The sequence below is a fragment of the Musca domestica genome, unplaced genomic scaffold (assembly GCF_030504385.1).
Source record: "Musca domestica strain aabys unplaced genomic scaffold, Musca_domestica.polishedcontigs.V.1.1 85, whole genome shotgun sequence".
Taxonomy (NCBI): domain Eukaryota; kingdom Metazoa; phylum Arthropoda; class Insecta; order Diptera; family Muscidae; genus Musca; species Musca domestica.
Genome location: NW_026712418.1, coordinates 1,816,505 through 1,838,007, shown reverse-complemented (window position 1 = coordinate 1,838,007; position 21,503 = coordinate 1,816,505). Strand labels below are relative to the sequence as shown.

Below are 21,503 nucleotides of genomic sequence, written 5' to 3'. Positions count from 1 at the left end.
TTACAAAAAAAACTTGGGTTCACATTGTGTGATATGCAAATAACAGTTATTTAAAGCAGAGCATTGCAATTTCATTTCGCGTCAGAAATTTACTTGTTTAATTAATTTTCCACCGAAAAATGGCACCAAAGAAACAAAAGCCCAGTGGTTTTATGTATTTCACAATCGAGTGGCGAAATAAATATGGCAAGGGGCTGTCGATTTCTGAAGCTACCGAAGAAGCGGGAAAAGTATGGAAGACAATGGACGCCGCAGAACGGAGTCCATATAACGAAAAAGCCAAGAAGGAAACTTCATTCGACGGCAGTATTGGCCCTGAAAAATTAACTTGTACTGGTGTACCTATTTCCCTGGTGGAAAAAGAACGTGCCGATCAAGAGAAGAAAGAGCGTCAGATGAAACGTGATATTGAAGAAACGGTGCGAAAGAGTGCCAGCCATGGACAATTGGAAACACAAACTTATAATTTTATAATGGTGAATTATTTTACAAAGACACTAAAAGATGGTATATATGTACCAGCGGAAATAGCAGTGGCTAAATTTTCCCTAAAGGGCGGTGTACAGCAAGTCTATCAAACGCTCATTAATCCTGGTGTAAATATTTACGGGCATCAATATGAAGCTCAACACTTGTCGGATACAACGCATAAATTGCCACTCCCCCCAAATGCATTGGGCGAAACAAAATTAGGCATGATTTATAATGATATTTTAAATTTTGTGCGTGATAGCAAGAGCGGGAATTATCCACCAGTCTATACTCATCGTGATAGCATACATATTGTCGAGTCTGTGTTACAATTCTTAAAAGCTGATGTTGAGGCGAATAATGTTGGACTTAATGTGTATTCCATACAACATTTATTGTTTGTCATGAAGGAAGCCACCTGCGAGGCTGGTGAGCTGGAAAAACCAAAAACTTTTTACATTACTGATGCATATTTTGATCGGGACTTCTTTGAATATCAATGTGGTATTGGATGTCAGGTAGGATATTATGGATTTTCGACTTGGACATGATGCCTTTATAATTGCATAAATTTTTTTTCTTTCAGTATCACGAGGAAATTGATACTTGTAAATATTGTACCCAATCATATGTAACCCGTTGGGGTTATATGTTTGCCGATTATATGTGCAGTGATATTGCTATACCACTTGTGCCCGGACTCCACTGTCCAGCCAATACGAATGTCAACGAAATTGTTACTCCGGCACCGAGTTTCTATTCCGACACTGAATCCTTCATATCTATTGGTACGACAGCAACTAATTTTACCAAACCCGTGGCTGGTTCCAAGCTATACTATGATGATGATGACCAAAAAACCTTGGTATCTGAAGCAAGTAAAACGTATACTGTGAATTTTCCTGCATTGGCAGGTGGACTTCGGAAAAACAATTTATCAAGTCATGCCAAGAATATAACACGCACCCTTAAAAGTAGCTTTGAAGATACAGAGTATGAAGACTGTGCCGATTTAAATCCTTGGACATTACGTTCACGTAATATTCCACGTCAGCCAGCTAAATCTCATTTCGATATTAACTATACAAATGATGATTTGACATCGGATACTGATGACTATAGTTCTGTGGCAAGTTTTGGACGCGGTCGTTTATTACTTAGTGATGCATCTTTTAATACCATAAGTGGTAGCAGTTATGGTCGTGGACGTTTTCTAAAGCCTTAGATAAGTTCGTAGAAAAATTGTCTACGAATATTTAAGAAGCCAGTAAATTTTTGTTCTCAATAGATTTCTTCCCATGAATTATTTTGATTTTTCGTTTTACATAGTCTAGTAGTTGATCATGAAATATGTATATGAAAAAATTTCAGTTTCTTATTCAACACATGCACATTAGCAATTACCAACTTTAAGATGGTATCGTATTTTGGCAAACAGAATATTCGATTTTTAGTATTTTAGTCTACCTTAAATATGTATAAAACCCAATACTAAGTTTTATTATCGCAATGAATTAAAAACAAAGTATTTAGTTCTTAAATTAGAAATAAATAACTGAAAATGAGAAATCAATTTAAACTGACTTTATCATTTCTTGAGGGACAATTATATTTGGGACCCCATGAAAATTGTAATATTGCAATGGGTTCCCATTGTCGAAAGCCCAAATCTTTGGAGGATTTGTATAATACTGATCAAGTCCACGGAAATCATGTTTGTTTCGAGACATGATCATGAAACTGCGAATATGGCAACTCTAATGATTTTTCTTTGTTAATTTGCTATTGATTTTTTTTTATAAAAACTAACCGTCTGACTATCAACATATATAGTCATTAGTCCTGTTAATTATATTTAGACAGTATTACGTAAATCGCCAGAAGTCAAGGTAGGCAGCATGAAAGACGGCCTGAACTACTGGCAAATTTTTCTGATGGAACTCTACCAAGCATGTATGGATTATCCAGCTTTTTCACCATTCTTACATTCCATTCAATACGGAAAGGGGAAATACCAGATACATTGAGAGCATAATGGATCGGCTTCAGTTTCACATTGTTAAAAGCCCCTCTATATCGAGGAAGCTGTCAAAGTAAAATTCGAGTTTTCCATGTTTTCTCAATGTATCAGACAACTTCGCGTAGGTCTGTCTCTTGATACAGGCATGTAGCGGTGTACTTATTATATTAACATTTAAATTTGGACGAATTTTCAGGTCCAGTAACCAGTCTAAGCTCTACATTAGAAAGGAAGAAGGCTAATTGGTCTGCAGTCTTTAGGTAAGTAGGTTTCCCAGCTTTGGGAATATAGGTTATCGGTACTTCTTTTGCAAAGACTGGATACGAAGCACAAGCCTTTAAAATATCCTGCAATATAGCCAATATCGATTTAGGTGCATTTGAAACATTGCTAGTATAATACCGTTAGGACCAGGAGACTTGAAGGGATGAAAGGTGTTGATCGCCCATCAAGTTTTAGGAAAGTTTGTTGTTCAGACAAAACAATTGCAAGCTTAGTATATTCTTGCAGATTCTGGAACAAAGCATCTGCTATATAATCTCGCTGTTTTCCAAAGAGTAGCAGGGTCTTTAGTCCAACAACCCGGCTGGGATTTCCTCTCAGAGTAGGTGGTTGGATAAGATTTCTAATAGCTTGAAAGAAGAAAATTTGAGAACAGATTCACTTCTCTCTCGATGTCATTGGTTGACTGCAGACCTCGAAGATCATTTTTTAATTTTGGCGTAAGAGATTTGAATTTACCACAGTCTGTTCCCTTTGGATTTCTATCAGATTTGTGTCTAACACCATCTGAAAGAAAATCTTTTTTTTTCGTCTTAAAAAGAGCACTTTTTAAATACTTTCCAATTGCTAATAGCAGAGTCTTCCATATTGATGTCAATGACTTTCTCCTAACACTACCGTAGATCAGAAAAATTCTAAAATTATTGTTCAGAATAAAATTGAATACTGACTCACTTCTTACATTCGTACCACTGCTTCCCCAGTTAGTGTTATTAACAAACCACGCTTTATAACTTCAAAACAAATTTTATTTAAAAAACCTTTTTAAATATCTAAAAAACAGTCAAATTCCACAAAATTGAATTGTTGTTGAAATTTTTAAATTTCATGGTCCCATTGTTGGCATCTCGTCCGATATTAACGGTGGAAAACTAACAATCGATACTCTCTTCTAAAATAACGTATTGATACCAGCGATATTGCTATCGATTTGTTGCCTTTTCTAGTTGTCGTTAAGCTGTCAAAGTGGAATGAATTAATAGCATGTTTCCATTGGAAACCGAACAACATTGTTCGCTCTCAGAATTAGGTACACGAATTAACCCGTTCATACGGCACGATTCGTAATTTATAGTAAAGTAATTCCTTTTTCAAAAAATTTGTTTGTGGATTTTAATGGGAATTTATACGAAAATACATGAAATACTCACTAATATGAATAGAAGAAATTATTGTTTTCCTCCCAAAGATTTATTATATCATTAATTTTACAATTTTCATTCAAGTTTTCAACTTTTTGTGTAAACGTTGACATTTTGAACATATTTTTGTGTTTTTCCATTTTTAATTTCTGCTGGAGAGACACTTGTCAAACATTTTTTCTGCCGATAGAAACATTTTGAAAATATTGCCTCTTTTGTTTGCAGTTTTCTGTTGAAATTTCATCTCGTGGACCAAATGCGTACTTCGAATGAGAGAGAAAACAAAATTTACTTTCGTTTGAATGTACATACGCCATTCAACATTGTAGTTTTCATACATAATTTTCAGTCTTCCCAAAAATTTTTAAATTTTCATTAAATTTTTCTATTTTTAATTTTAAATGTCATAATTTATTTTTTCGATAAATGCTCTCATTTGTTAGGGATGGGACATATTTTTTCGTTGTTCTGAGAGTGATTTGAATTGAACAACGTACAAATATGAGTGTTCGCTCAGGAAATTTTGTGTGAAGAATTAGGTAGTTTTTTCATAGTTAAGGGTCAAACAACGAATAGAGAGCGAATCAAGTGCAGTGGAAACGCCACATAACCTGATTCAATTGTTTGTCTATAGTTTTTTTATTTGTAAAAGTAATTAACTAATTAAAAATGTAAACAAAAACATATCATTCAGTGTTGTTGTAAAATATATGTCTCATTAAACTTTGAAAACATTTTGACAGCGATTATTGCATTCAGCAAACATCTGTTTACATTGCTTTTGCTGCTGCTGCACTGTGACAACTCTCGTCTGTCGTGCTTTTGCTTTTTCTCTATTGTTTCTCATTCGCCCATCACATCGGCTCGCTCGCTCGTTCGCTCCTGAATTTGTGGATGCTTGTGGAAAAAATAAAAAAATAAGAAAAATATATATGTGCAACCAAATCTAATTGAATTAAATGATAAATAAAGAAGCCACAACAACATAACATCGCAACGAAATTGTAAATTTTTTAATGAGAAAAAGAAAGAAATCAATTTGTTGAAGAGGAGAAAATTAAGTGCGTGCGTGTTTAAAGGGTGAAAAATGAATGAAATAAAATAAATGTACATTGCCAAAAAGTGAAAGAAGAAGAAGACGTAAAAAATCAATCAAACATTTTATTTATAATATAATCAAATTGTTTTTTCCTTTCTCTTTAATTTTAAGAAACCAAAAAGAAAAAAATCTAGTAGGAGCAAGATTTTGTATACATTTTTTATAGCACCACACTGTGAAAGGCAGCAACAAAAAGTGTTTTCTTCTTTTTTATATGGATATAAAAATTTCCAACCTAGGATCTTTGTAGAAAACGGCCATAAGCAAAAACAGATTGAAGTTATGGCGAAGTATTGGTAAGTTAAAAATTGATGGAATATTTTTCGTGTTTGCTTTTATATTTTTAATTAAGTCTTTTTTTAACGTCAATGGAAATACTGGATCGACATTTATTTGATTACGACCACCACCAGCTCGTATCTGTAATTGGAAACGTATCAGCCAGCTGCTGTCTATCGTATCGTATTTGGCATTACATTTGCCGATTCTTGCGAACGTAGTGATATCTTTGATACACACATCGTTTCTGTTGCTCTTTTTTCATTGCTCCATGTTGTTGTTATTCAATATTTTTATGCAAAATGCCTTTGCTAAGATGGGAATCGAACGTGCATATTTTCACCTAAAAAGAAACTGTTTTGCTTGGAGAGAGGAAAGGCCCCAACGACGAAATTTGTTTTCTTTCTGTTTCCCTTTTTGGGCTATAATGAATAATACATATATTTTCAATGGCAAGAGTTCCCGACCAATAAAGAGGTACAAAGGCCACCTCTTTGTTTTATTGTTGTGTCATGGGAAAGTCGTTACGTGTCATAGAAAATTTGAAGCTGAAAAACATCTATTCTGCAACGATGGCAAGAGAGGAATTAAAACTTGATATATTCAATTTTCAGATTCTTAAATGCCACTTATCAAAACACTTTTTCTGTCCATAGAAATGTACTTGCCTTTGACTGAATTTGTGTCCCAATCCATGCGCTCTATTCATGGAAAAGTTTTTCGATTTCGTCAGTTTTCGATCCTCGATTTTGTTTTGAAGTAGTTTCCTCGATGTCATTGATGATGTCCTTTAAGCCTTTCTTAGATTGGCCAAACCTTTTATTATACCCTCCACCATTCTATGGAGGGTATATTAGCTTTGTCATTCCGTTTGTAACTCCTCGAAATATTCATGATAGACCCTACAAAGTATGTATATTCTGGATCGGCGTAAAATTCTAAGACGACTTAGCGATGGCCGTTTGTTTTGCTGTGTGTTGTAATACCGCTATCCTTTGAACGAATTGAGATAGAATGCTAAAATTTTGCATACATGCATATTTCCCCCGTAGGCAGGTTAAGTTCGTAAATGGGCCATGTCGGTCCACGTTTTCGTATAGCCCCCATATAACGGTACCTCCTGATATTCGGTATTTTGATTATTTTTTCCTTTCAAAAATTCGTTTTGGAAGATCTTAATGTTACTACAACCTATGGCAAACATTTTCGTATGCAGGTCCACATCTTCATATATTCATCCCCCATATAACGGAACCTCCCGATATTCGGTATTTTCACAATTTTTACGACATTATTCACCGGAATTGTTTTAAATTTTGTATTTAAAGTTCGTAATGGGTACTATAGCCTATGATCAAACGATTTCTTATGCAGGTTAACATTTTCGTATAGCCCCCACATAACGGTACCTCCCGATATTCGGTATTTTGATGATTTTAGCGACATTATTAATAGGAATTGTTTCAAATTTTGTATTTGAAGTTCGTAATGTGTACTACAGCGTATGAAAAAAAAATTCATATGCAGGTCCACGTCTTCGTATAGCACCTATATAACAGTTTTCATTTAAGTAATAGTTTTCGAATATTTTTTTTGAAAATGTTCAATTTTCTTTCAAATTAAATGTTCGGTCCTGGAGAACTTAGCTGCTTTTTTACTTGTTTATAAGTACTTATACCTATTTAAAATTCTCTTAAGTTCCTGATACTGAACGGTAGTGTTTAAAGTCCATCTAAGTAGACAGTGTTGAAGACGCAGTGGACTGACATAAATGTTTTGTATGAAGGGAAAGGATATGCGGTGTGAGGCGGCTGTTGAATATCCTAGTATTTTCCAACTACGAATTAATGGACTTTCAATATCAGGTCCGTAAACGTATAAAGACCTCGGACTGGATTTAATGTTAGGATTTTAATAATCTAGATTACAGTGTATCCAGTTGAAGATCTGTGCTCGATCTACTGCGACCAGGAATGGTATTGCCGATAAATCAGAACAAATCGGACATAAATTTACTAAGGAAAAAGTGATTGGTCATATCGTAGTCAAATTTAAGAAGGATTTCTTTCTTCCTTCCTTTAATTGGCAAGACCGAGGTCGGAGTTGTGGTAGGAGTGATAATAGCTTTTGCTAAATATAAATCTAAAATTGCGGATAGTATACCCACAATCCTGATTAATGCCGCATGTGTGGGGAGTAGATTAGGACATGGAGATGGAAAATGGTATTTAGCTTAGTTTGGTGAATATTGGGTCCTATCCATACCATTAATTTCAGTCATAGATCCAACAGTAAGGGTTCTGCTTTCAAGTCGTCTCAGGTAGCTTTTGAAAAGTAGCAACTAGTAGAAATGTGTTTATGCCGAAATAAAATTCTCGTTGAGACTTTCACTACTTTTTTTAAAAATATACGTTCCCATCTTTCAACTTGCCTCCTTTACTCCTATGGGTACTACAAATTCTAATCTAATTGCAAATCGATCACAGTGGATCAACAGCAACGAGGGTAGCAGCTTCCCTTCTTTAAATCAGTTTTTTGCAGACATTCCCCGTAGACCTCTCTTCTTAGAAAGGAATATTTTCCTTTGTAAATTGTAAATAGCAGTATAAGATGTATTCGTTTCTTGCTCAAGAATTCGGCTACCTTTACAGGTTGTATTTGGCAGGGCATTTTGAGGGCATAAGCGTATCGCACTCTGGCCAGACGTTTTGCACATCTTCAAAGGAATAGAGACGACTGCGCCATCCTGAACGTAGTTGGGCCTAAATTACCCTAGTTTATCAAGGCAGCCGACGTTCTGCTGCTGCAATGGATGGGATGTGGACTCCATGGACAACGTTCATACTGTAGGTATTAATAATATCAGAGACTGCATCGGTATGAATGCCACTCAGACTTGGCTGATAGGCTTCTCGATCTGAAGGTTCTCTCTTATAGCGTTGGACATCTCTCTCTCTCTCTCTCTCTCTCTCTCTCTCTCTCTCTCGATCGTTTAGGTCCTTCTTGACACGCCTATGTGGGGGAGTCTTATCCGCCATATGATGGCTTGGATGATTCCGACGGTTACATCCGAAAAGGTACTCTAATGAAAGCATATGATTATGCTGACGTACGGGAAGAACCTTCAACTCCACTGGTGACATTAGGAACCACCTTTTTGCAGTTCTCAGGGCAGCATTTTGGTAGGTTTGTATATTCTTCCACTGTGTAGCACTTGTATTCGCAATCCCCATGGGGTCGCATAGCTGACCACAGACTGATCTTTCGGGTTATAAGAGGTCAACAATGTCTCTTTGTCCGCACCTCTAGTGCCTTGAGGACATTGTTCCTACTATTCTTGTGAACAAACTGCAGGTCGCATTTATTATCCGATTGGGATGAAAATTTCCAAACAACATTTGCTTGTTAAAGGGCGAACCCTATTGAAATTGTTCATAATCGGTAAAAATTTAGATATTTCTTCCATATATCTTATACCGATTCCGGGTTAATTGTGCACCAAATGGCCAATATCAGTCCAAAAGTCCTGAATTTTGGCACATCCAACCGAATTCAGTCTAGAAGCAAGAACGACAAATTTGGTGAAAATCGTTTCAGATATAGCAATAGCTCCATATACATATATGTTTTATCCGATTTGGTTTTAAGTCTTTCACATTCGTAATATGCACCCCACAAGAATGATGTAGATATCAGATACAGCCCAGAAATATCTCTGCTAAGTTGTATTAAGATCGGTTCAGATTTGGATATTGCACCCATATATATATTCAACCGATTTCGGGTTAATTATTCACCAAATGGCCAATATCAGTCCAAATTACCTGAATTTTGACACATCCGACCGAATTCAGTGTAGAAGAAAGTATATCAAATTTGGTGAAAATCGTTTCAGATATAGCAATAGCTCGCATATATATGTTTCATCCAATTTGATCTTTAAGTCCCTCACATTCGTAATATGCATTCGACAACAATGATATTTGGTACCAGATATCTGATAGAGCTCTGAAAATACCTTTGCCAATTTTTTTTTCGGTTCAGATTTGAATATAGCTCCAAATATATCCTCAATCCGATTTCAGGTATCATGTGCCAATAATGACTATTTCAGCCCAAATGGACCGAATTTCGACTCTTCCTATGAATTTCGGCCTGAAAGCAAGTGCTTCAAAATGGATAATAAGTAATAGTTATATGACTTTGATGTCTCTCTCTACCTCTTGCTACTCTTTCGAGTTTAAGCGAGGAGTAGTGTGATTGGTCATACTGGCTTTTATAATGCATTGTATAAATAGATAAATGAAAAATGGAATTTCCGATGCATGGCCCATATTGAATTCCACAGCACTTGTTTTGATATAATTTCAAAAAAACTAAAATTTGTTTACCCATAAAAGTAGCACTTCCACATAATCTCGCACAGATAATGATTCTATGCAGACTTGTCTGTGTCTTACTGCAAATCTAATATAGATTTGTTTTATGTCCGCCGTTGTTTTATTGTATGGGTATTGCTTTGTTAAAGCAAAACACAAAGTGGTTATTTTTTGTTGCTAAATTCTGTTGTCGAAATTTTTGCAAGCTTTTTTCTATGACATTCCCAAAAAAATACACACACATAGTCACAGCGCCGAAAACAAAACTCGCTCTACAAGTTTCATCAAAAACTTTGAATACTGTTGTGGCGAAATTTGAAAAAAAAAAAACAGTATCTTCTTCTTTAATCTAGGCATCGTCAAAATGTCAATAGCTTGAGTGTTCAATGATGCGAATGGTTTGTGGCAGATGATGGTGACGATGATGATGATGTTATTGCCAACGTCATACTGCAAACAACTGTGGCATAGGTCTTGCACCAGAGAGCGGCAAACATATGTTCTGTTATAATAAAATATGGTAAAGAAATAGGGATGTTTTTGACAAGCAAAAGACTACGTAAGAGAAATAAATACACCTAAGTCTGTTTTTACACGGTCTTTTTGTACACGGTTTTGATATAACACGGTTTGAAAATTGAATATTTTTAATTTTTTTACACGATTTTATTCCATTTAGCACGATTTGAAATTTTATGTACTTAATTTTTTTTGTCAAATTTAATTTTTGCGAAGTATGTTCATATCACAAAAAAGTATTTATGAAAGAAAAAAGTCTGAAACCATCGATAGTATCAATAGTTTGCGAACACTAGCTTAAAGATTTAAGTGAATTCCCCTTTAGCGCGTACAAACATTTTTTACTGGTCAAAGCAAATGTGAATAGCACAAGCATTATATATTTGATTTAATAAAATAGACATGAATTCTTGTTCTTAAAAATTCTTGTTTTTCACTAATTTTAATAGGTCTTAGAAATTAGGAACAAATCACCCATTAGGAACAAATCACCCATAAAATCAATGACTTTTTTACACGGTTTTTTTACACGGCTTCTTCTGGAACCAATCTACCGTGTAAAAACAGACTTAGGTGTACTCTGTTCCAGAACTGCAAGAATGTAATTTTTTTTTCGACTTTTCCTTTATGATATCAAGAAAACGGGAAAGTTAGGAGATTTATTCTATTGAGAAGAAATTCTGCAAACAATATTTCTTTTTCCCAAAGAAATTGGTTGAAATTGGAAATTGGTGAGAATCGATTCAAATTTAGATATAGCTTCCATATATATCTTCAACCGATTTCGGCCAATATCACCTATGGCCAATATCAGTCCATATATATATATATATATATATATATATATATATATATATATATATATATATATATATATATACACTGGTGGCCAAAACTAAAGCAACTGTAATTACAAGGAGAATGAATGCCCTGTAACTTTTTCAAAAATTAAGAAAATGAGAAAGTTTTTCTTGTCCTAAATTAGGTACTTTATTCAATTTTTAAAACCCTAAAACATAAAACCAAAATTCATTTGTATATAAAAAAATAATGTTTGGTAAAGTCAATTAACCCGATTTTGGCGTGGACAAAACAAAAGCAACTCTGTTGTACATTCATATAACCGCTGCAATTTCAGTTGTTTTCACTGTGATATTCATCGCTTTTTGCTTCCTTCGACAATTTCGCTTGTCATAATGTGTTTTTCTTTTCGTTTTTTAAGAACTGCCCAAAAAAATTTTAAAAATGGCTAAAGGCAAATACATTACCTGAATAAAACAGCAAATTATCAGTGACTATCAAAACAACATATCACAGAAAATGATTTCCGAGAAATATTTCATAAATATTTATGTGATTTCATAATTATTTCTGTATACTAAGTCAGTTTTTTGAAACTGGATCAGTAGTAACAGTCTATAACGGATGAAGGCCGTGAAAAACTTCAGCCCGTAATGATCCACAAATTGTGACAGAAATAAAAAACAACTATTTAAGAGTTCAACTGGATTGGTGAGAGAGCAATCATTGGATATAAGCTCGAGATCAGTGCGTAGACGAGTAGTGGCAGTAGTAGTCTGCATGCCCGTAAGATATCAAAAAACCATTTATATCTAAAAAAAATCAAAAAGGCTTTCGGAAACGATAATATTAAGTGGAATCAAGCTCAATGGAAAAAACATTATTTCTGGGATGAGTCTACGTTTAATATTAAAGGCTCAGACGTGAAAAATTTTACGGTGAGAAGACCAAAAAATGAAGGACTCAAGCCGCAGTGTTGCAAAGGTACAGTGAAGCATGAGGGAGGGTCAAAAATGGCATGGCGCTGTTTTTCTTTCTATGGACTTGGGCCTATCCATAAAATAAAGGAAGTTGTGGATCGGTTTGTTTACAAAGATGTGTTGGACATCACGTTGTTCCCTTACGCTGAGTAAAATATTCGGCTGATTTGGGTGTTTTAGCATGACAATGATCCCAAACTTGTCAAATATTGGTTGCGGGAGTCAAAAATTCATGTTTTGTCATGGCCGGCACAATCACCTGACCTAAACTCCTTAGAAAACCTTTGGAGTATCGTAGATAGGAAGATCAAGAGAGATTCGGAAATAAATAAGCACAACATTTTCTAAAGAATTCGGGGTGCCTGGGAAAGCACACCCATGGATCAAATTTAGCGTGTTATAGATTCAATGCCTCGTAGGTGTGCAGCTGCTATCAAAAATAATGGTTATGCTATCGACTACTAGCCAAAATTTAATTATTTTAAAATAAAAAATCAAAAGTTGCTTTAGTTTTGACCAAGCAAAAATTGGGTCATTTTAGTTTTCCACATATTATTTTTCGTTCAAAATTATTTTTGTATTTTTATTTTTAGTTTCTTAAAAGTGAATTAAACCCTCATTTAAAACTGGAAAAATAATTACTATTTGTTTATTTTTGTAAAAGTTACAGGACATTTATTGTCTTTGCGATTTTAGTTGCTTTAGTTTTGGCCACCAGTATATATATATATATATATATATATATATATATATATATATATATATATATATATATATATATATATATATATATATATATATATATATATATATATATATATATATGTTTCATCCGATTTAGGGGTTTAAGTACCTCACATGCGTAATACACACTCCACAAGAATGATATTTGGTAGCGGGCATCAAATACTGCTCGAAAATATGTATTCCAAATTTTATCGAGATCGGTACAGATTAGGATATAACTTATGGATCTCTAAAATACCTCTGGCAAATTTTATCGAGATTGGATCAGATTTGGATATAACTCTCATATACATCTTTGTCCAATTTACCTTTCATTGTGCATCAAATGGCTATTATCAGCCCAAATTGACTGAATTTTGGCACTTCCGACGGAATTCAGCCTAAAAGCAAGCACTTCAGATTTTGGTGAAAATCGGTTCAGATATAGCTATAGCTACTGTTCATCCGATTTGTTATATTTTTTATAATAAATATGCACAGGGCGTAAGGTATCATAAAGCCGGCCCACCCAACTTTTATACTTACTTTACTGTTTTTTTATATATATTATAATACTAGGCTCCGTACGGGCCCATAAATATTTGTCAAAGAATTCATTAGAAGAAAATTGCTCAAATTAAATGAGACCTGAAATACATATTGCCTACCTGACCTATGAGACTCAAATATACCCAATCAAATTAAGGTGCAATAGTACCCGCAGTAATATTCAGGCATAAAAACGTGTTTCGAAACATTATCTATACACAATCGATCTGAATGCCTAGACAACGAAATTACACATTCGATTTCAAGTGCGGATGCACCCGAAAACAAATATTTTTTATACACCCTACCGTAGAAAGAAGATATTTTAAATTTGTCAAACAGTTTACATATTTTTTACCCTCATCTATCTGCCAAATGAAAACATCTCGTATTCATACGTAGACAAATGGAGTTTGCACAGTTTTCCTCTCTGCGGGCCTATTTCAGTATTTTAAAGATTTTAGACATCAGTTTGAAATTAATGGTTGTGGAACATGTTATTTCGAATTCCGATTTTTCGGCATTTTTACTCAAATTCCTTGGTACGGGGTTTTTTTCTTAATTGAAACTGCAGCCAGCTGGCTACCCTATCTTTTGCTTCTTGATCTCAACCTTCTGGCTAGTGTCAGAGGAAGATGATTAAGCAGGGTTGTTTCAATGAGAGGTGAACTTTGGATGCTGTTTCTCAGTTGAGTGTTCCCTCTTCATAGTGGGATGTGATGAAGGCGGTCCGGAGTTATCCTCTTCCGGTCCGAAGTTCTGAGGATTGGATTTATAAGTTTGTTTGAATGAGAGTCTCTTGACCTCTGAATGCTTTTTCTCAGCTGACTGTTCCCTCTTCATAGTGAGATGTGATGAAGGTGGTCCGGAGTTCGTCATTTACACAGCAGTAGTTGCCGCCTCAGACTTAGGCTTTTCGTACTACGTTCCCTGCCATTTCGACCTTTCACAGTGGGTTCGGTGTGTGACTCTGTAGTTGAGGCTGCATCCGAGTACGCAACACCAACCTTCCGCTGAAAGTGATTTATCGAGTGAATAGGGACTCGCAGGCTAGCGTTTATTCTTCGATGTCAAATGCAGGGATAAAATGATTAGCAAAATCTATACATCTACAGCCAACCTTCAGTTACATCTGTATTTACATCTTCCTCTCCATAAGTATTGAAGGATCCCGGCCGATAGTTTTTTTTTTTTGCAAAATTACCCCCCCCCCACCTAGGCTAGCCATAGGACTAAACTTAATACGAATTCGAGACGCCTGCACTGTTCTAATCATAGTTGCCTGTCGAGGTTCTTTAAGTGCAATGTTTCGACAGATTTTGGCAAGGGGAATTGACTCGTCGACAGTTTCTTGGCCTCGGGATGCGGTTCCTAAGTCTTCATCGTCATCCCTCCCATCTTCATCATTGCACGATGAACCTGCTAGGCATCGATCATCTCGGGTTCCCTCTTTTTCGCCTACTGTGATTCTTAGCAGGGACTTTACACTCAATGGGGACGGCGCATGTTTCCGTTGATGGTGCGATAGTGGAAGCTGTAGTTCCATCAGCCGGAATATCGCTGATTTCGGGTTGACTAGCTTTGGCAGTAGCCAAAATTCTTTATCAAATTTCGCTCTGCTTTAAGGTTAGCACTAATCAGAGCCTTTTCTATTGCCCTAATCAGAGCCTTTCTGAGAGGGGTCTCGGCCAATGAACTTTTTACAGTACTTCACTGACCGCTTGTAACCAATCTTGGCTTTTGCCTTCCATGAGCTAGAGTCACGGTAGGTGATTGGAACTTTTTGAGATAAGGGTATGACTATAACGTCCACATCCTCATCAGAGAGAGGTGAGCCATTCCCAAAACCGGATGGAACACTCTCCTGGCTGAATATCAGTGTCTTGGTTTTTTCAAAGAGGGCAGATTGTCTTTGTATACTTTCAAATACCAAGTCACAGTACGTCACCAGAGTGTCGTCCACACCCGAATTTAAAATTATGTCCTGGGTCGATGTTTCTACAGTTGGTTGTGTGTTTTTCTTAATCGTTTCTTTTCCCCCAACGAGGTCTCTGAGGCACCCAAGTTTCAGCGAGCCAACCGTTTAAATGCAGTTTGTACCCTGACAGCAAACCTGGGAACAGTTATAGGAACGGTTTACGTACCACTCAGCATTAGCTTAGCTTTGAACCACGCCGTTCACTGGTTAATTTCGGGCGCCAGTAAATTCACTTCGCCTAGCGGAGTCCAAGGATCGTGGACACTCGGATACTTAGCCTGAGACTCTCATTCTGGTAACCGCTAAGCTGACTACGACCCTGACCCTGGTAGCCTGGGGAGTACTTTCTGATGCACCTGTGACGAGGATTGATGCTGTTCTCTGTGATGATTTTAAAAATATTACTTGATGATCTTTAAGGGCATATAGAAAAAAAAAAACTTTAATCGATTCTCCCTTTCCTTGGCTGAAGGGGCATAAAAGTTTCGATACGACCGAACGAAATACCTTATTTATTTGTTTTAATATTTTTATACCCTCCACCATATATAGTATGAATGGTAATGATAATTTTAGACGTAACAAAGTATATAATTTCTTGATCAGCGTAAAATTCGCCAAAACCAATTAAGATAGGAAGCTAAAATGTTGCACAGATTAGTCTTTTGTCTGCAGGCAGGTCCAATTCGAAGATGGGCTATATCGGTCCACGATATCGTTTAGCCCCCATACAACGCTACCACCCAATATTCGATATTTTGATGACTTTAGCCACATTTTCATATGGAATTGTCGGAAAATCCACACAAGAAGCTCTTTCTGAGTAGAGAATTATTTATATAGGTCCACGATATCGTATAGCCCCTATACAACGGTACCGCCCGATATTCGGTATTTTGATGATTTTAGCCACATTTTCCAATAGAATTATCTGAAAATAAACACAAGGAGTTCCTTTTGAATACTTTACCCCCTGTAAGAGAAATGTCTATATAAGTCTACGATATCGTATAACCCCAATATAATGGTACCTCCCTATTATTCGGTATTTTGATGATTTTAGCAACATTTTTCAATGTAATTGTCTAAAAATCCATACTAAAAGTTCTTTCCAAGCACTTTACTCCCTGAAAGAGAAATATCTATATAGGTTCAAGATATCGTATAGCCCACATACAACGGTACCACCACAGAATTTTTGGCGAATGTTATTTTTTGAAAATTTCTAAATTCGTTCCAAATGGTGAAGGGTATTCAAAGTTCGGTCCGGTCGAACTTACTGCTTTTTTACTTGTTTTTTTTTTTTTATCGAGATGAGACGTGATTTTTGTGGACACAAATTAAAGAAAACCCATGCGATAAGATATGCATTTTAATTGGTGGCTGTGTGTGTGTGTTAGTGCTTTCAAAACGTCAGTTCTGATAAGAAAATTTAAAACTTAACTTATCAAAGTAAAAACAAACATTTTTCAGTAGATGAAGAAGTTTCGATGAAGTGATTCTTAATTATGACAATTATGTAGAGCAATGGCTGGATGATGTTCCAATTTAAAAGTTAAATTTTCATTTGCTCGATTTAAGCTACTTTAATAATGCTTTGTTGAATGAAATAGAAATAAATGTTTACGTTAGCGACTGATGGAGCCATTTTCGTCTCGATAACAATGAAGAATTTTTTTGTTATGCAATGCAAAGAAATTTTCGACAGACACATTTTTTGTTCTCAACAAATAACAGTATTTCATTTGGAAACTGTTGGCATTGATGGTTGGTTGATAGGGTTTTTGAGTGGTGGGCAGGCTGCCCGGCTGAAGCCAAGCTGCTGTGTGTTGTCATAACTTTGGTGACATTGAATTTTGTTTTTCTCATTTTGGGGACAATTGCGTTTGATGATTGTAAAAAAAAAACAACAACACATTCGATGTCTGAATAACTATTATCCATGGTGTGGAGAAAGAAGACCAAAGCTTCATTTGTTGTTACAGCCCCAAAAGACTTTGCTTCGTAGGAAAAGCAAAGCAAACCAAAAAATGTAGAAAAAAAAGAAACAAGAAAAGGCAAACATGGCAAGAAAATACCACCACATCCAACCCACTGGAGACAGACTTGGAACATATTGAACACGGCACATGGTGGAGAAGCATTGCAGAGAAACACCTTAGAAAATGTTTCTTTTTTTTTTTGTAACACTGGCAGATAGACCAAGACCCACAACACACCAACAAAAATATCTATTGTAAACCGAAACCTCCAATGAATTCATAACAAAAAAGCCTGAAAGAATAAACCAGCAAAACCAAGCTTTTCGAACATGCCAACCTGGGAGTGAACACACGGCAAAGCAAGTGAAGGAAGAAGAAGAACTATAAATTAAAGAAACTCAACTGAAATGAAATGAAATCACAGCCCAAAATGAAATGCAAAAGAAGCAAAGAAAAAATTACTGGCACATTTTTCTTTTTTCATTTTTTTGTGTTTTTTTTTTCAGACGTTGGCTTTATCGTTTCGTGTTTATTTTGTCGATTATATACATTTTTCAAGATTAGCATTTAAAATGGAAAATGTCGGCATTACAGCTTTTGAAAATAGCAACGAAAATAGAACTGGCAATAATATTCTGTTCTTTTAAAAAAAAATAGAGAAAAAAATGAAGACACGCAAATGTCGCTGATTTCATTATCTAGACTTTTTTTATTAACTCATATAAACCTCTATCCCCACTAGATTGCATGTTGTTTCATCTGCCCCAAAGACCCTCAAATAATGCTCCTCCATAAAATGGTTGGCTTTTTTTGGAGCAATGGTGAGGGAATCGGTTCTTTTTAATTAAATTTTTAGATCAGAGAGATTTTCATGATCTAAGAAGAGGTGCAAAGACACAAACGTTAACAACATTCAAATCAAAAGTTTTGAATATTATACACACTAACGCCATCGCACAGACAAAAAAATCTCTGTATACATAGAGAATATCCTAATTATACCCTCAGTCATATGGCTGAGGATGAGATTAAAAATCTGCAACAATGTCAAACACTATTATTTTTAAATTTTTTTTTTAAATTTTATTGAATGAAATAGAAAAATGTCGGAAATAGCATCAAATTTTAGAATAAGTTTAGATTTGTTCGAATTGGTCACCTTTGGCCCGAATTATGGCCTTTAAACGATCAATGAAACCGTCACACGCTGCCCGAATGTTGCTCCTCGGTATTTTGGCCCATTCCCGGCGAAGCGCTTGCTTGAGGTGATCGACACTTTGGTATTTTTTAGTGCCAACCTTGCTTTCCAAAATACTCCAAACATAATAGTCCAACGGATTGATATCCGGAGATTTTGGAGGCCATTGTGCACTGGAAATGAAGCGAGGAACCTCATTTTGTAACCATACTTGGGTGGCGCGTGCTGAGTGCGATGGTGCCAACTGCTGTTGGAATGTCCAAGGTCTGAGGCCAAAAATGTTTGCGTGCCCAAGGCTTTAATACACCCTCCATAATATTTTCGCGATAATATTCAACATTTATTCTGATGCTACGGTCGATTAATATGAGCGGAGAGCGACCATCGGCTGTTATGGCGGACCACACCATCACCATGGCCGCTTGAGTTCTGGTGGCCAACCGAAGGTGCACATTTCCAGCTGACCTTTTTGGCAAGTAAACACGATTGTTTACAAACTGCTGGACAATGAATGTTTTCTCATCGGAGAAAGCCAAATTCGAATCGGCAGTTCACCACTTTCGACCAAGCGAAGCAACTCTTTAGCTCTTTTGAGTCTATTTTCTTTTTGATTTCGGTGTAAGTTCTTGCACTTTTTGGAATTTCAATGGCTTTCCGCCGAGCTCATTTTTCAATATTTGCCGAATGGAATATTGCGATATGTTCTGTTCAGCTCACGAGCCATTTTTCGGTCACTGTGAAGCGGATTTTGATCGATCAAGTCGCTTCTTTACTTTTCGAATCATTTCTGCTGATGTTGCTGTTTTCTTCCGTCCACTTCCTTGACGTCGGGCTACGCTACCAGTATCACGGTAACGAGCGATGGTACGAGACACAAAACATTTATTCACATTTAAATGCTGGAGTGCTCTAACGATAGCCACTTGTGGTTTTCCAGCCAAATATAAAGAAATCACACTATCACGCTTGAATTCCATCACGAATAACTTTCTTTTTCTGAAAAATTCTCACCAAAATACTTTTGTACGCTTGTAAACAATATAATGAGTTGTCACTGACAAAAAATTTTAACAGCTGTCGGACGAGTGCCTTAGGAACGACAGCAGTCTGAAGTCGGTTGCAGTTTTTTCATCTCACCCTGTATAACTTCCAAACAACTATATTGTCATATTGGGATCCGGGTTCAGTCAGAGTCTTGAACCCGCACTTTCGGGTCAAAAATCATGTGTCCCCGGTCCGTACCCCAAAAAAATTGTCTCCCGGAATCAGGGTAACAATACCTACCTCTGGAAAAAGCATGTTGGATAGGTATTTTCATTAGCTTTCAAATGATAAAAAAGAGCTCATTTTCGACTCTTTAGGGGGTTTTATAAATAATTCGGATCCAAAAAATCGATAATTTTTGACTATAACTTCCAAACACCTATATTGTCATATCGGGATCCAGGTGTAGCCCGGGTCTTGAACCCGGACTTTCGCGTAAAAATCTGCTTTCCCGGGTCCGTCCCAAAAATAAAAGTTTCCCACAATCATGGTAAAAATATCTACCTCTGGAAAAGTTTTCCAAAAAATTTAAGAGTTTTTCCTAAACTAGAGTTGTTCCGAAAATTGCAAACATATCTTTAATCTTTTTCTCTTTAAATCCGAAATTAGTTATATAATTTGTAGACAAACAAAAAAAAAAGTAATTTACCTAAACCCCACATTTGGTAATTAGGGGCAAATCTCATTTATCATTTCCAAAGTTTAACAAAAAAGAAAAATACTAAAACAAATACAGTTACAGAAACACCTACTTCTGCTGGGGAGAGCAAACATCCAACCAACTATCCAAACTACCATTGTGTCGGCAAAAAAACGTCTGCATTGTCATTCTTTATTATTTTTTGTATGTGCTTCGCCGAGTATTGCTCCAGTTACCAACTACCGACTACCATTTACGACAACGACGACGCATTTAGGCAGCATTAATGCACGAACGATAAATATTGACACACTTTAATACTAAATGTGCGGACACGACAGTTTTTTTTGTGTCTTTCATTATTTATTCATTTCAAATCCTAGCGCCAATATGCATTCGTAATGGAAATATAACGACGCCCCCTATAAGCGAGCTATATGAGACTCCATCTAAGCGCATAATACGAACACAAAATACAGTGGTATTGAGGGGTAGCCACTTGGCATGGCTCAAATTTTTTGCCCCGAGATTCACATTCATATGCGTCACTTTCAGCATTATTTGTTATGACAACCAGACATCTAACATATCCTTTGCAATACCAGTAGGCGAAAAAACGTATGTGTATCATATCATACCAAGTAATGTGTAATTGAGGCACATAGTTACACGTCCGACTACAAAAATTAAGATTATTGGCTCGGGTTTCGGTGCCAGCAAAAAATTGAAAAAATGCGAAGAGTTTGCAGATGCACATACCTGCCATCACACACCAATTACAAATGAATGCATGACGTGGCCAACTTCTAATAAGAGAATCGACAGTTTTAGTTTTGTCCTCACTTTGAGAGAGTCTGCTGTAATCACCACCACTCCACCTAGAACTCACGGCCCTTATGTTGCCCACGTGTTTATATATCTCTCGGAATAATGGGGCCGAAGGTGACTTCGCCGACTTGTCGATATCGATTGACTCCACATTAATCCACATTGGCAAATATTGAAAAATAAGCTCGGGGTAGCCATTGAAATTCCAAAAAGGTAGCCATTGAAATTCCAAAAAGTGCAAGAACTTACACCATAACAGAAAGAAAATAGACTAAATAGAGCTAAAGAGTTGCTTCGCTTGGCCGAAAGTGGTGAACTGCCGATTTCGGTTTTCTCCGATGAGAAAACATTCGTTGTCCAGCAGTTTGTAAACAAACAAAATTATCGTGTTTACTTGCCAAAGAGGTCAGCTGAAATGTGCACCTTCGGTTGGCCACCAGAACTCAAGCACCGGCCATGGTGATGGTGTGGGCCGCCATAACAGCCGATGGTCGCTCTCCGCTCGTATTAATCGACCGTGGCATCAGAATAAATGTCGAAAATTATCGCGAAAATATTCTGGAGGGTGTATTAAAGCCTTGGGCAC

At 36.2% G+C, this 21,503-nt stretch overlaps 2 protein-coding genes across 2 annotated transcripts in view; both read left to right on the top strand.

Moving 5' to 3' along the window:
* On the top strand, positions 1–2,044 carry LOC101896412 (protein maelstrom 1). Its single transcript, XM_005187099.4, has 2 exons — positions 1–989; positions 1,058–2,044. The coding sequence occupies exons 1-2, from the start codon at positions 120–122 to the stop codon at positions 1,694–1,696; spliced, it is 1,509 nt and encodes a 502-aa protein (XP_005187156.2). The 5' UTR covers positions 1–119; the 3' UTR covers positions 1,697–2,044.
* Positions 2,045–4,632: 2,588 nt separating this feature from the next.
* Positions 4,633–21,503, top strand: part of LOC101895152 (uncharacterized) — a 68,578-nt gene continuing 51,707 nt past the window's right edge. The window contains 1 exon segment of the mRNA XM_059131334.1: positions 4,633–5,310. The gene's annotated coding sequence lies outside the window, so the exon portion shown is untranslated.

Bases quoted from the DNA above. Each gene is read 5' to 3' on its own strand.
- LOC101896412 (XM_005187099.4), top strand. From the start codon at position 120: ATGGCACCAAAGAAACAAAAGCCCAGTGGTTTTATGTATTTCACAATC. The intron at 990-1,057 runs GTAGGATATTAT...TTTTTCTTTCAG, and splicing joins AATGTGGTATTGGATGTCAG to TATCACGAGGAAATTGATAC.